General features: G+C 44.0%; 1 protein-coding gene across 10 annotated transcripts in view; it reads left to right on the top strand.

Annotated features, from left to right (window-relative positions):
- The window catches only part of LOC142803632 (uncharacterized), a 72276-nt gene that overhangs the window by 1404 nt on the left and 58754 nt on the right, over positions 1-12118 (top strand). For 6 of the 10 annotated variants that reach the window (XR_012894209.1, XM_075889074.1, XM_075889078.1 and 3 more), the window contains exon 2: positions 12062-12109. The exons of 3 other annotated variants lie outside the window; for them this stretch is intronic. Coding sequence is in view for 6 of the 7 variants with exons in the window: in XM_075889074.1 (XP_075745189.1) it covers positions 12062-12109 (48 nt within the window). In the remaining variant the exon portion in view is untranslated. Of the gene's footprint in view, positions 1-8036; positions 9408-12061; positions 12110-12118 lie in introns of those variants that run through there. One more of the 10 variants, XM_075889073.1, reaches the window with a different exon arrangement.

The raw sequence follows: 12118 nt of genomic DNA, 5'->3' as shown, positions 1-12118 counted from the left end.
GCACCTCGCCTTTTTTTTCCTTTTTTTTTTCGACGCGCTGTCAGCGTCGTGCGCTAATAAACCGTTCTACTCTAAACAATTGTTTCGGTGGCCTGACCAATAGCTGTAAAATGTTTTTGGTAGTTACAGCGAACATTTATTACGTTGTCGAATTAATAATACTGCACTGGCAAAAGGGGAACATGTCTTATCTTAAATGACTATTCGCAATTTCGGGGAGTTCCGGTTTTCGATAGGTTTGGGGGAATGGGTAGAGAGTCGAGAGGGAGAACAAGCCTCCCGGCCATGCAGGGAGGGGTTGAAACTCGTTTCGATTGAATACATTTTACATGTACTTTCATTTACGATGATCCTCCCCTACCAGCCTACCTGACGACATTCCGTCAAACCCTCATCGCAAACAGAGGCGTAGCCTGTATTGCATTTCCAGAAAGTGGGCTGATCTCAGATTTGCATATATATATATATATATATATATATATATATATATATATATATATATATATATATATATATATATATATATATATATATATATATATATATATATATATATATATATATATATATATATATATATAATATTAATGAGATATAACAGACAGTAATGACAAGGAATGTACAGGGGAAGTTATTAGAACCAATGGAATGTAAATAAGAATAAAGAAAAGTGGATTTCATTGAACGAGGGTCTCGTACTGGCAGACTTGGTGTGTTCAGGTTGTATAAAGAGGGACAATTAATCAGCTGCCCGCTCATAATAAGTTCACGTGCTACGTGACGCCAAACATGCGCATAAGAGCGTTTTCACACTCGTCGTTTGGCTTATAGATGGCGCTGACTGTCACTCCTACTTCTAAATTCACATATAAACCCAAAAAAGTGGATGGAGGGAAGGCCGCTGTGGTAGCTCAGTGGTTAGAGCATCGAACGCGTTATTCGAAGGTCGTAGGTTCGTTTCCTGCTCACGGCTGGTTATTTTTTCATCCACTTTTCTTTCTTCTTATTTACATTCTATTGGTTCTAATAACTTCCCCTGTACATTCCTTGGCATTACTGTCTGTTATACCTCATTAATATTGTGTTAAAACACGGAAAAACGAGCCCTTAGGTATACACTTCTTTCCCTTATATATATATATATATATATATATATATATATATATATATATATATATATATATATATATATATATATATATATATATATATATATTTATATATATACTTTGGTCAAGATTGGCACACCCAAACGCCTCTAAAGGAAAAACAGAAAAAAAATTCTTTCGCCATTGCTTAATACGCATTATATCTGCGTTGAATGTATAAATCAATTCTGAATGCCCGCTCATAGCGACTTCGTTCTGTGAGATAAAGAAAAAAGAGATAGAAAACCATGCCCAGTCTGCAGGTGTGAGGTACCCTTTAGCTACACAGTTCCAGTTAGAAGGGCCGGTGTAGGGGCTGGTTGACACTCGCGATGCGCTGAATTGCACACGAAAAAAAAAAAAAAACACACACGGAAGGCACAGGTAAGACACACACGAGCATTAACAAACAAGTTTTTTTTTTGAGTGGAAACATGACATATATGTATAGTGTGAAATAAAAAAAAAAAACAGAAAGCGTGAACCTGCGCACTGCCCACGACAAGAAAGCAACCACCTGCGTGACATCATCAAATCTGGCCTTGCCAACTATCTAAAATTTTTATGTAAAAAAAGAAAATTCAGCGTCCTACAAATGTTGAGATGGCGCACTAACATAGCTGTCTTTGCGAGAATGCGCATCGTGAAAGCTTCAATATTTTTTTATCTTTCCAGTATCTTTAGATATCGATACGACAACGGTGTTTTCGAAATCTGGCTGACAGTGGCACCTGCTGCAATTGGTTGCTAAGTTACCGGGGGGGACTAATGCGCTTGTAGTGGTAATCATGCTCGCGTGAACGCGGATTAATACACTCGCCAGTTTGTCCAACTTACCGATTCCCGCATGACAAATGAATACCACATACAACATCTTTTTTTCACACGGTACAAACTTTTCAACGTGCTTAACAGAACATGCATGGTTTTTCTTCTGATTGTGGCCGTTTACTTGGCGACACCACAGTTAAATTAGTTTGCGAGGCGCCGTAAGGGCCATGGGTATGCCGTGCAAATTTTTTCAGTCCGTGCGAAATGCCGTGTATGGAGGATATAATTATAGGCCTATATCCCTTGACTTTTCCTTTAATCCTACGTCCGCCTTATACGTTCTGCTGACGGTTTTCAAGAGCAACGCCGCCTAGATTTCCCATGCCTGCCGGATGAGCGCGAAACGCCGGTCATCTATGGCAGCGCTGCCTACGTAGGAATAAGAGTCTTTGTACTCAGCCTTTGAGATCGGCAATTTTGGCGTTTGTTACTGATTTCAGAGGATGCCTTGTAATAAAAAAGTTGTTTGCTGAATGACAGCGTCACTTGCGTAGGGTTAATTATAATTAAGTTTACGTCTTCTTAAAACATTTTCACGTTATTTTGTTGCATATAAGCTCTAAAAACGTAAAAAAAACTTATTTGAAGACACCCCTACTTGAGTGGCGCCACCACCGCAGTTCCGACGACCGCCGCTTCCCAAGTGACCGCCGATAATCCGGCAGGCACGGGAAATCTAGGAGGCGTTGTCAAGAGGCACCCAGCTAAGGCAGTGATCAGGGCGTCAGGGTAATCGCTGTCCCTATAAGTCACCATGTGGTCACACGACTTTTGGCAGCTGTTTACCGTGCACGCACATGCCACACTTCCTTTCACAGGCTTGCAGTGACCCGAGAAACATCGCGACAATATCGTCGGCCTTCATGTTGGCACTTTTTCACCCAGGAAAGCACAATAAAAACTCACCAACGCAACGAAAACATGCCACAGAGCCATACAGGCCTTGCAATCGGCGTTGCAGATCGCGGTCTCCATTCGCCATGTACAGATTCGATAGCCCAACAACAAGTTCTCCTAGATTCGATAGGATCGGCGTCAGGCACGACCCGAATGCAGATACCGTCCCTCTGAACAAAAAACGGATCCATGAAATTCCACGTACGGTGACTGTAGGTACATCCGCAGCAAATCCATAAAACCACAAACCCTAGTCACACACTCATTTTGAAACCTAACCTAATAGCTCCGTAAGCGTCAATACATTCCTGTACCACAAACAACATCCCACAAACTGAGGCCATTACCACTATATATATATATATATATATATATATATATATATATATATATATATATATATATATATATATATATATATATATATATATATATATATAAGATTTTGCTTTTCATGATGCGTCTTAGCCTCTTTCGTCTTAAGAAAAAAAGAACATTGAGGACGGTTGAGATTGAGTATAGAACTGATGGAACGTATTAGCGTAATCCAGCCCCAGCGCATCGCTTCATCAACTACTTTGGCGCATGCTTCAACCGTGCCGCAAGGAAACTAATGAGAGTGCACTTAACATTGGCAGTTTCAAACTATCTTACAATACCCACTCCAAGTACATTCGTTAAGTTTCCACTATTCCAAAACGATTCCCTTTGTTAATCAGCGAACGGTCCACTATACTAAGAGAGCTTGTTGTTGGGCTAATTGGTAGAACATTTCGAAAATTGGCGTGTGTGTGTGCACAAAAATTGGTGTGTGTGTGTGTGTGCACGAAAATGGTTTGGTGTGTGTGCGCACAATGTGTCCTGTATATATTGAAGCCTTCGAGCTATGAATAAACCAGTTGGAAGTGAGCGCTGTGTGTTTGATGCATGGGTGTGTGCGTGTGTGAGTGATCGTGTCAAGTTTTCGCGCTCGAATTAACTTTTCGAAAGGTCCACTATACGCATGAAAACGTGAACCTACGAAGCAGCCAACTTTGTGATGCTTTTGACCTTTGAAACACCCGCTCTATAATAATGTTTTCGCCGGCATTGCGAAATTCACACGTTTCGAGTGTTCGTTGCCTGTGACACTGTGGCAACGAAGAAACCACCCGACATATCTTTTGACTATGCCTTCGCAGTGAGCTCAGCAAATTAGATAATCAACCTCTGTCGGAGGAAAGAATTTTACAATATCGCCAGGATGCAAGGTCACAGAAGAAGGCCCTGCAAGTGATATACTGTGCTTTTTGCGATCGACCGGCTTTTCTGAATGGTTGTAGCCAGAACGCCCTTCCTGTCTGCGTTTTTGTTTTCTCCCGAGTACACGTGCGTTTTTTTTTCTCTCCTTTTTTCGATACACCCTCTTCCTAGCCTCTATTTCCTCACCCCCAGTGCTGGGTGGCAAACCGGATGCCAATATCTGGTTAACCTCCCGGCCCTCCTCTTCTCTCTCTCTCTCTCTCTCTCTCTCTCTCTCTCTCTCTCTCTCTTACAAATTATGGCGCCTGACGCGATTCTGCGCTTTTTCCACGCGATATATAGGATGCGTCAAGTATACTCCTTTCAAATACAGCTGCGCCGCGGTGGTCTAATGGCTAAGGTACTCGGCTGCTCATCCGCATGTCGCGGGTTCATATTCCGGCTGTGGCGGCTGCATTTCCGATGGAGGCGGAAATGTTGTAGGCCCGTGTGCTCAGCTTTGGGTGCACGTTAAAGAACCCCAGGTGGTCTAAATTTCCGGAGCCCTCCACTACGGCGTCTTTCATAATCATATGGCGGTTTTGGGACGTTAAACCCCCCACATCAATCAATCAATCAATCAATCAATCAATCAATCAATCAATCAATCAATCAATCAATCAATCAATCAATCAATCAATCAATCAATCAATCAATCCTTTCAAATACATGGCGTTTTCTTTCCGGGACAGATTCGAGCGATAACGTCGTTCTGCGTCTGTACACCTGATTGCCACGCAGATGGCTCCGGTTCGATTCGCACCGAAGTTTCGTATTGTTTTTGGTTTCCACCTTCCTCGTTTTTCGAACTTTTTTTCGGTCACGGGCAAGATCATTTTTCACTCGCATCCGAGTGCTCACAACCAACGACGCCAAACCCCAGAATTTCTGTGAAAAAGAACTCTTCAACGCTATAAATATTGCGTTAAAACATCGACCAGTCACCTAGATTACCTGGACGTGGATAGAGTATACAGGCATACAAATATATTTCATGCACAGCTTTATCTCCACACTCGGGACCCTTGTCAAGCCGCCTGTGCGGCTTCTATCGTCCCGTCCCTTCTTTTTTCACAAAGGAAAATAGAGACGAATTTGAGTTGTCTTGCCTGTTGGATACTATTTATGTTAAACATATGCTATCATCATGTTATGTAAATTTTAATGGGTACTCAACATGTTACTAAAACCGCCAATAGATCTGTCCGCTCTTTTAATGATCCCTGATATCGCTCGATCATTTGTTTTCTCAGCGCGAAATAACTCCCACCCGCTGTGTAGGAGATTGCTGAAGGTTCTGATGGAATGGAATGCGCTTCGCTTTTGAATACAAAGCAAATGAACTTCTGAGCGAGTGACCCGAAATTATTGATCACTTTCTTCGTTCCTGCCGCCGCTCGCTCGGCAGCCTGTTCCTGAAATTTTCGTCGACACTTTTTGTTTTTACAGAGTTTGTTGACCTCGATTCTGTTATCGTTTCGTGCACGTCAGCAGGGCGTCAACCACGACTGTAGCGCCTATCCGCAGGTCGCTGGCGTAAATAAATTCATAAATATAACAACCTGGTGACGCGCATCTTGCCATGGCGATCATTTATTTTTTATAAATATAGGTTTCGTATTTACTTTTGAATTTAAACCAAGCTGTGATGCGATGTGATAACGTCACAATGTGACGCTACGCTACGTGACGTCACTGTGATGCCATGATGACGTCATTATGGTGCTAGGTTTTTTTGTGACCTGTGACGTCATATGATGGCGTCATCTCGTGACGATGACTTCGTCATTAGTTCGTGACGGTGCAGGACGTGAGAAGCCGCCGACCGTCCAATTTCGCTTTTGATGAGTCGATACAAGGCTGCCGCCCTAATACACAGGCACAAAAAAAAAAAAAAAAAGCTGAAGAACCCTATATACTGAACTAGCTATGGAGTTGGAAAAATAAATCTGCAAGGGGGAGATTGCAACAGATGTTCACATTACATTAACAGCTTGCCCGCTACCACACCTTTGCTTGAGCGATATCCTCTCACCCCCCGACCCCCCATGATTCACGCCATTGCCGTGAGTTCAATAACCCACCCGAAAGCGACAGGAACAAAAGCGACTAATTAGCTCCGAAGCACATGAAAATAACTCTAACAAGCTCAGAGTTAAATATCGTGTGATAACACGAGCGCCTTGCTATATAAGTGTGATTGAAAACTCCAGCTGGCTGAAAAAGAAAGAAAAAAAAAACAAAACTGCGACGCTTGTGATAATCTCCGGTGCGAAATGGGAGCGCATGCAGCTGTTCGCGAGGTTTCATTTGGCCGTGTACTGAGGAACGCATTTGAGAGATGCACGCTGGCACATTTACAGACTGCTGTAATTCCAGTTTTATTTTAGAGTATTTATTATGTAAATAATTTCTATAGCGGTTTTTCTTTGTTTTTATCTAGAGCAACTATATTTTGGTTTTCGTTGTCTTTGTTTTATGCTTAGGCGACGTGATCTGCAGTTATAAACTCCTCTTTATATTCATTTTGCTCCGATTTTGATCTTTTTATTGTTTATTGCTTATTCTTATACCCCCTCCCCCCCCCCCTTTTTTTTTTCTACAGCGAGCGTTCCAGAGTAGTTATGTTCCGTACTACGTCGATTGATTTGATTTGTGGGGTTTAACGTCCCAACGTACTACGTCGAAGAATTCCCATTCAGAGACACAAAAATTTCTTATTTCGGGGATTTTCCCCTGCAAACATTGACGGAGTCCCCAACGAAATTCCCTGAACAACAGTGCTGATTTCCGCCCCCGTCCACGCATACACGTACTATAATTACACGTGTCTCACGTACTGGCGATTTTTGAAATCATGACTAGCCCCTCCACTGCCGCACAACAAAACCATGACTTTATTCATTTATATACTGTTATTGTGGGCTTCAAGTCTAACACCTGTAGTGAACTAAAAATCACTCCGCGTAAATATCAGAAACAAATCTCAAAGGCCATGCTTGCGTGGTGCATGCGTCTGAAGCGACTACAGCAGATGAAGGTGCACTGTGACCGCTAATTATTGGTCGTCATAGAGAAATTTAGCCATTCCTGAAACCCCTGCAATATGACGAAAATTTCCGTTTTCCCTTTTGTTCAAAATGACAGGCGAAAATTTCCCGAAAAGGGGAAAAATTCTTTGCACGGAACATCACTGTTTCAGAGTAACCCCGGCCGCCTGCCTCGGCAAAAGTGCGTCGCTCGAGGCGCACGATGTCAGGTGACACCACGGCCGGGCTAGACTGCACCTGCGAGCTCCCTTCTAAAGAAGCGCACGCAGCTGCAGCCTAGCCCGGCCGTGGTGACACACACGTTGAGATAGGGGGTCGTGAGGGTGTGGAGGCGCGCCAGTTTCTGATCATTCAAGCGGGGCGCGAAGTCTGTTTCATACGTTTAGGGCCGTTCCGTGCGCTATAGCCGCACAGCCGCAACGGACGTGCCGGCACACCTGCCGCACCCAAGCGGAGGGTGAAAGAGCGTCGCCAATCGGCTTCTTTGTCTCCCGCTTACGTGCGGCAAGAGTCCCGGCACCTGCGATGCGGTTGTGCGGACAGCCCGTGTTCAGGCCTTAAGGGCTGTTCCGCGCGCTTTTCGCACAGCCGCAACGTAGGGCCGTTCCACGCGCTTTCCGCACAGCCGCAACGGACGTGCCGGCACACCTGCCGCACCCAAGCGGAGGGTGAAAGAGTGTCGCCAATTAGCTTATTTGTCTCCCGCTTGCGTGTGACAGGGCTCCCGGCACGTGCGTTGCGGCTGTGCGGAAAGCGCGTGGAACGGCTCTACGTTGCGGCTGTGCGAAAAGCGCGCGGAACAGCCCTTAAGGCCTGAACACGGGCTGTCCGCACAACCGCATCGCAGGTGCCGGGACTCTTGCCGCACGTAAGCGGGAGACAAAGAAGCCGATTGGCGACGCTCTTTCACCCTCCGCTTGGGTGCGGCAGGTGTGCCGACACGTGTGGAGCGGCTGTGCGGATAGCGCGCATACAAACCGGTCCCTATTAATCTATAACGTCCAAGATTATTGCCGCACAGTTTTTTCGGGGATAACGGATGCCGAGGACTTTCGATACTCCACGCTGCTCACGTGCCATATTTACTCCCGTTAAGCCGTACGTGGACCGAAAGTATATGAGCCGTATCGGGAAGCGTCGCCGCAGATTCCTCTTCATTTTTGCATCCATTGCGAAGCTCATTTACTTTAGGACTCGGTGAAAGGAAAGGTGACGGAGGCTGCATCGAAGCTCGCCCCCAACCCTTTGTGAAGAATTGCGCGCGTGCTATATGCCCGGGAGGTTTTCGGCTAGGGCTCGTTCGGTCGGTTACAACAAAACTGAGGCACGAGAACGAAAGAGCTGCGCGCCATAACGTATTCGCAACAGGATGAGATAAGGATGTGTGCTCTGGAATTCATAGCGGATGTAAGCATTCACTGGTCGACTGTTTAAGTAAACAGGATACGTTTAGCGTGTTGGATGAAAGGGAGAAAACCGTTAGAAACAGCGCAACATGGAAGTAGAGGCGCGTACTTAGAGGGGGAGAGACAGACAGTAGCATAACAGATGCAAGAGCATAGGCTTATGATGGGTATATATGCCAACAATAATCATTGTAATCAACAGCGATTGCGGAGACACTATCCCTCCCTCCTTTTAAGGCAAAAACCTTGGATGCCTCCTCAAACGTGCAAATGTGACCGTCGGCGTCAACACGACTGGTGCAATAAAATCATCGCGCGATGACGTCACAGATTGGCAGAATTTGTGACGTCGCTATGTCGTCCTACGGCTACGCCATCGTCGTTTGGCCAATGGTGAGCCGATTCCGGAGGCAATGCAAAGCCGATTGAGGTGCAGAAGTATTGCACTGCTGCGATCTCGGAGGCAGTGCAACACCACGTTGAGCGTAGGAGGGGCGTCAAAACAGCCGACTGAAAAAAAAAAAAAAAGGGATGGCTTTCACGTTAGAGTCGTTTTAGGCAAACGCCTAAACGCCTGACGGTGGGGCCTTTTTTCTTGCAGACTCATTTACTACATCTAGTGTCAGTCACTTTCAGGGTACCCTCTCTTTGTCGTGGGTATGTGCCATGCGTTTCGGGGCTTCAACCAACGGCTAAACACATTTCTCCCTCAGAGAAGAAGAAGCTTCCGCAAGGGCCCCTTCGCCAGGCGCGCACGCCGACTCGGCAGCTTTTTTTGAATATGAAATCACCCCGTGAGTACTGTATTTGCATGACTGTGATTACCGTGAGCGTTTGCAAATGCGTTTTATGTTAGCTAAGGCTGAAGCCGTTGAGTATTTTGCTTAAAGGGCATCTAACCGACCCAGAGGTCGAAATTGGAACCCCCAGTGCCAAACGCGTTAAAGAGGGAAGCGATTACGCTAAACGATATTAAAACATAAAAGCAGATAAAGTGTTTAGTACGGAGCCTTCTAATTATACTGTTTCAGATAAAGTTAACAAAGGCATACAGCGGGATCCCAGAGAAGTAATGAAAAATTCTGCTAAGTTTGCGTATATAAATCTGTTAAAAAACGAGGCTAGCATAACATTATAGGGTTACACACAAACGTAAGAAAGAAGAGAAAGATTCGATTACAGCATGTTATCTAAACCTACTCGAAACAAATGGCTATCATGAATTGACACGGTATCTTCAAAAAGATGGTTCATCCCTGGGTGATCGAAGAATAAACTGAAAGAAAGCTTTGTTGGGACTCGTTTCGAGACCATCCAACCCTGCAACGACGGTCGATTTGGTGTGATGTGTTTTGTTTTATATTGTGTTGAATGTTTATTTCAATTTGTTCTTGCACTATCCAGATCCTCATAAACCCTTCAATGGTCTGCAGTATTTTTGTAAACAAATAATAAACATACAAAGGGAAGAATGAGCATACACAGACGGTGCTTGACACCCCTCCCCGCCTCGCTAAACAAAGATTTCTGTCCACACCCTATTCCATTCCTGTATAAGTTTACATGGCTCAAATTCAAATTATATTTATTTGGGATGGCGTAGGTATACCGCTGAGTGAAGCTATTTTTACTTATGTCGAGCCTGGGCGTAACACACGTCGATCATTACGTTTTACGTTGATTTTATTATTATTATTATTATTATTATTATTATTATTATTATTATTATTATTATTATTATTATTATTATTATTATTATTATTATTATTATTATTATTATTATTATTATTATTATTATTTAACTATACAGAGAGCTGAGACGGCGCGTATCAAGAGTAAAGAACTTGCCGTGCAAACGCACACGCAAGACTATGTTGACTTCCTTAACTGTGTGACTTTTCTACTCTAACGTTCGCACGCCCACTATTTTAAAAGGGTTACCTCGAATGGCTGTTACTTGACCTCTATAGAAAAAAACTCCCCTCGCTTCGATCTCGACCTATTCGCAGGGGTCACTTTAGGGTACACACCCAAACAGTGACCGTGCCATAAAGGCAGCGCGTTGCAAATGACGTCGGCTGCTCAGTGCCAGCTATCCAAGAGCTAATTACTTGCGAAGAAACCACGAGCTAAATATATACAAAGTCGCAGTTTCTTGGGTTCCTCCGTTGCTTCTGTGGTAATTGAGTTATTCGCCTTCGCCGTGTCGTACGCCGTTCCTGTCCACTGATTAGCTGCGTTGCTGAAATGACTGTCGCGGAAAGGCCGCGTTCAATTACCCGATAAGGACCCCCCCCCCCCTCTTTTTTTTTTCTTTCCGCAATGCGAAGTTTTCTTTCTGAGTATACCCACACGTATTTCATTTATAAACTTCTGATATCTTTCAAAGTGTATGTTAGTCAAAACTTGTTGTTGGGCTAGTTGATAACGCGTCGTGCTGTAACTAAATTTAGCGCAACTTTGGAATCCCCACAAAGACTCGCACATTCGCACTCGCTTCCACACAATTAAGAAACACACGCCACACACAGCGCTTTTGTGGTGCGTGTTTCTTGTGTGGAAGCGAGTGTGAATCTGCGAGTGTTTCTACGGATTCCCAAGTTGAGCCAAATTTACATACAGTATGCCAGTCGTATATACTATAGAAAAAAAAACAAAAACAGTTGTCATCGAAGTGTTCTTTGTAACGCCCTCTTGTGTCATTGCTGTAGCACGCGCTACAGATCTGCCAATAGTTACGAGGTCGCCGAAGCGTTCGTTTGCTTGGTTTTGTGGCACCCTGCGCTCTATGTGAGACGTATCTGGTACTCTTTTCGTTGAGACTATAGACTCGCCACGCATATGACTCCCTTCAAAGAGACCCGTTAATTTTTTTCTGGGACCTATACGGCCCTTTGAGCAGAATATGACGAGCCCCGAAGAGAGTTCATGTGTGTTTTAGAAAGTCATATGTAGCAAGTGAGGTCTCACAAAGAAAGTAAAAAAAATGTCTTTTGTCGTAATATAGGCAAACAAATAAAAAAGAAGCCACAAACCCATCTTGTAGTACTTAGTTCTTGCACTTCTTCGAAGACGCGTAATAATTGCGTTTGACCTCTGCACATAAACAAGATATAGGGAATGTATTTGGCGTAGCTACTTGTTGATCGGTTAAGCTCTGTTTCGAAGGAGTTTTCGCTCACCCTCAGTGAAGCATATTCACTCAGACCGGACTCAGAACAGTTGTTTTTTTTTGTTGCTTTCAATTTCAAGAGAAGTAACTTAAGGGTGAAATTAATTGAAAAACTTTGCTCAAAATGAAAAGAATTGCGAGAATCGCAAGAGAATCTGTGAATACTCCTTCTGTTTTAATAGCAAATGCCTTAATTCCCCTTTTACCCTCAGAGTGTCGGGCATAGTCAGATTATTGCTTACTTAGCCGAAGCACACGTGTTGTCTGATCTTACAGTCCAATGCGGTCTGAACCAAGGTGGAAGCAGCGAAGCTGACACACAAGGTACCTTCA

Source organism: Rhipicephalus microplus, chromosome 3, assembly GCF_043290135.1.
Source record: "Rhipicephalus microplus isolate Deutch F79 chromosome 3, USDA_Rmic, whole genome shotgun sequence".
NCBI lineage: Eukaryota > Metazoa > Arthropoda > Arachnida > Ixodida > Ixodidae > Rhipicephalus > Rhipicephalus microplus.
Note: the sequence above shows the minus strand (reverse complement) of the source record. Positions and strands in the feature narration are given on the sequence as shown.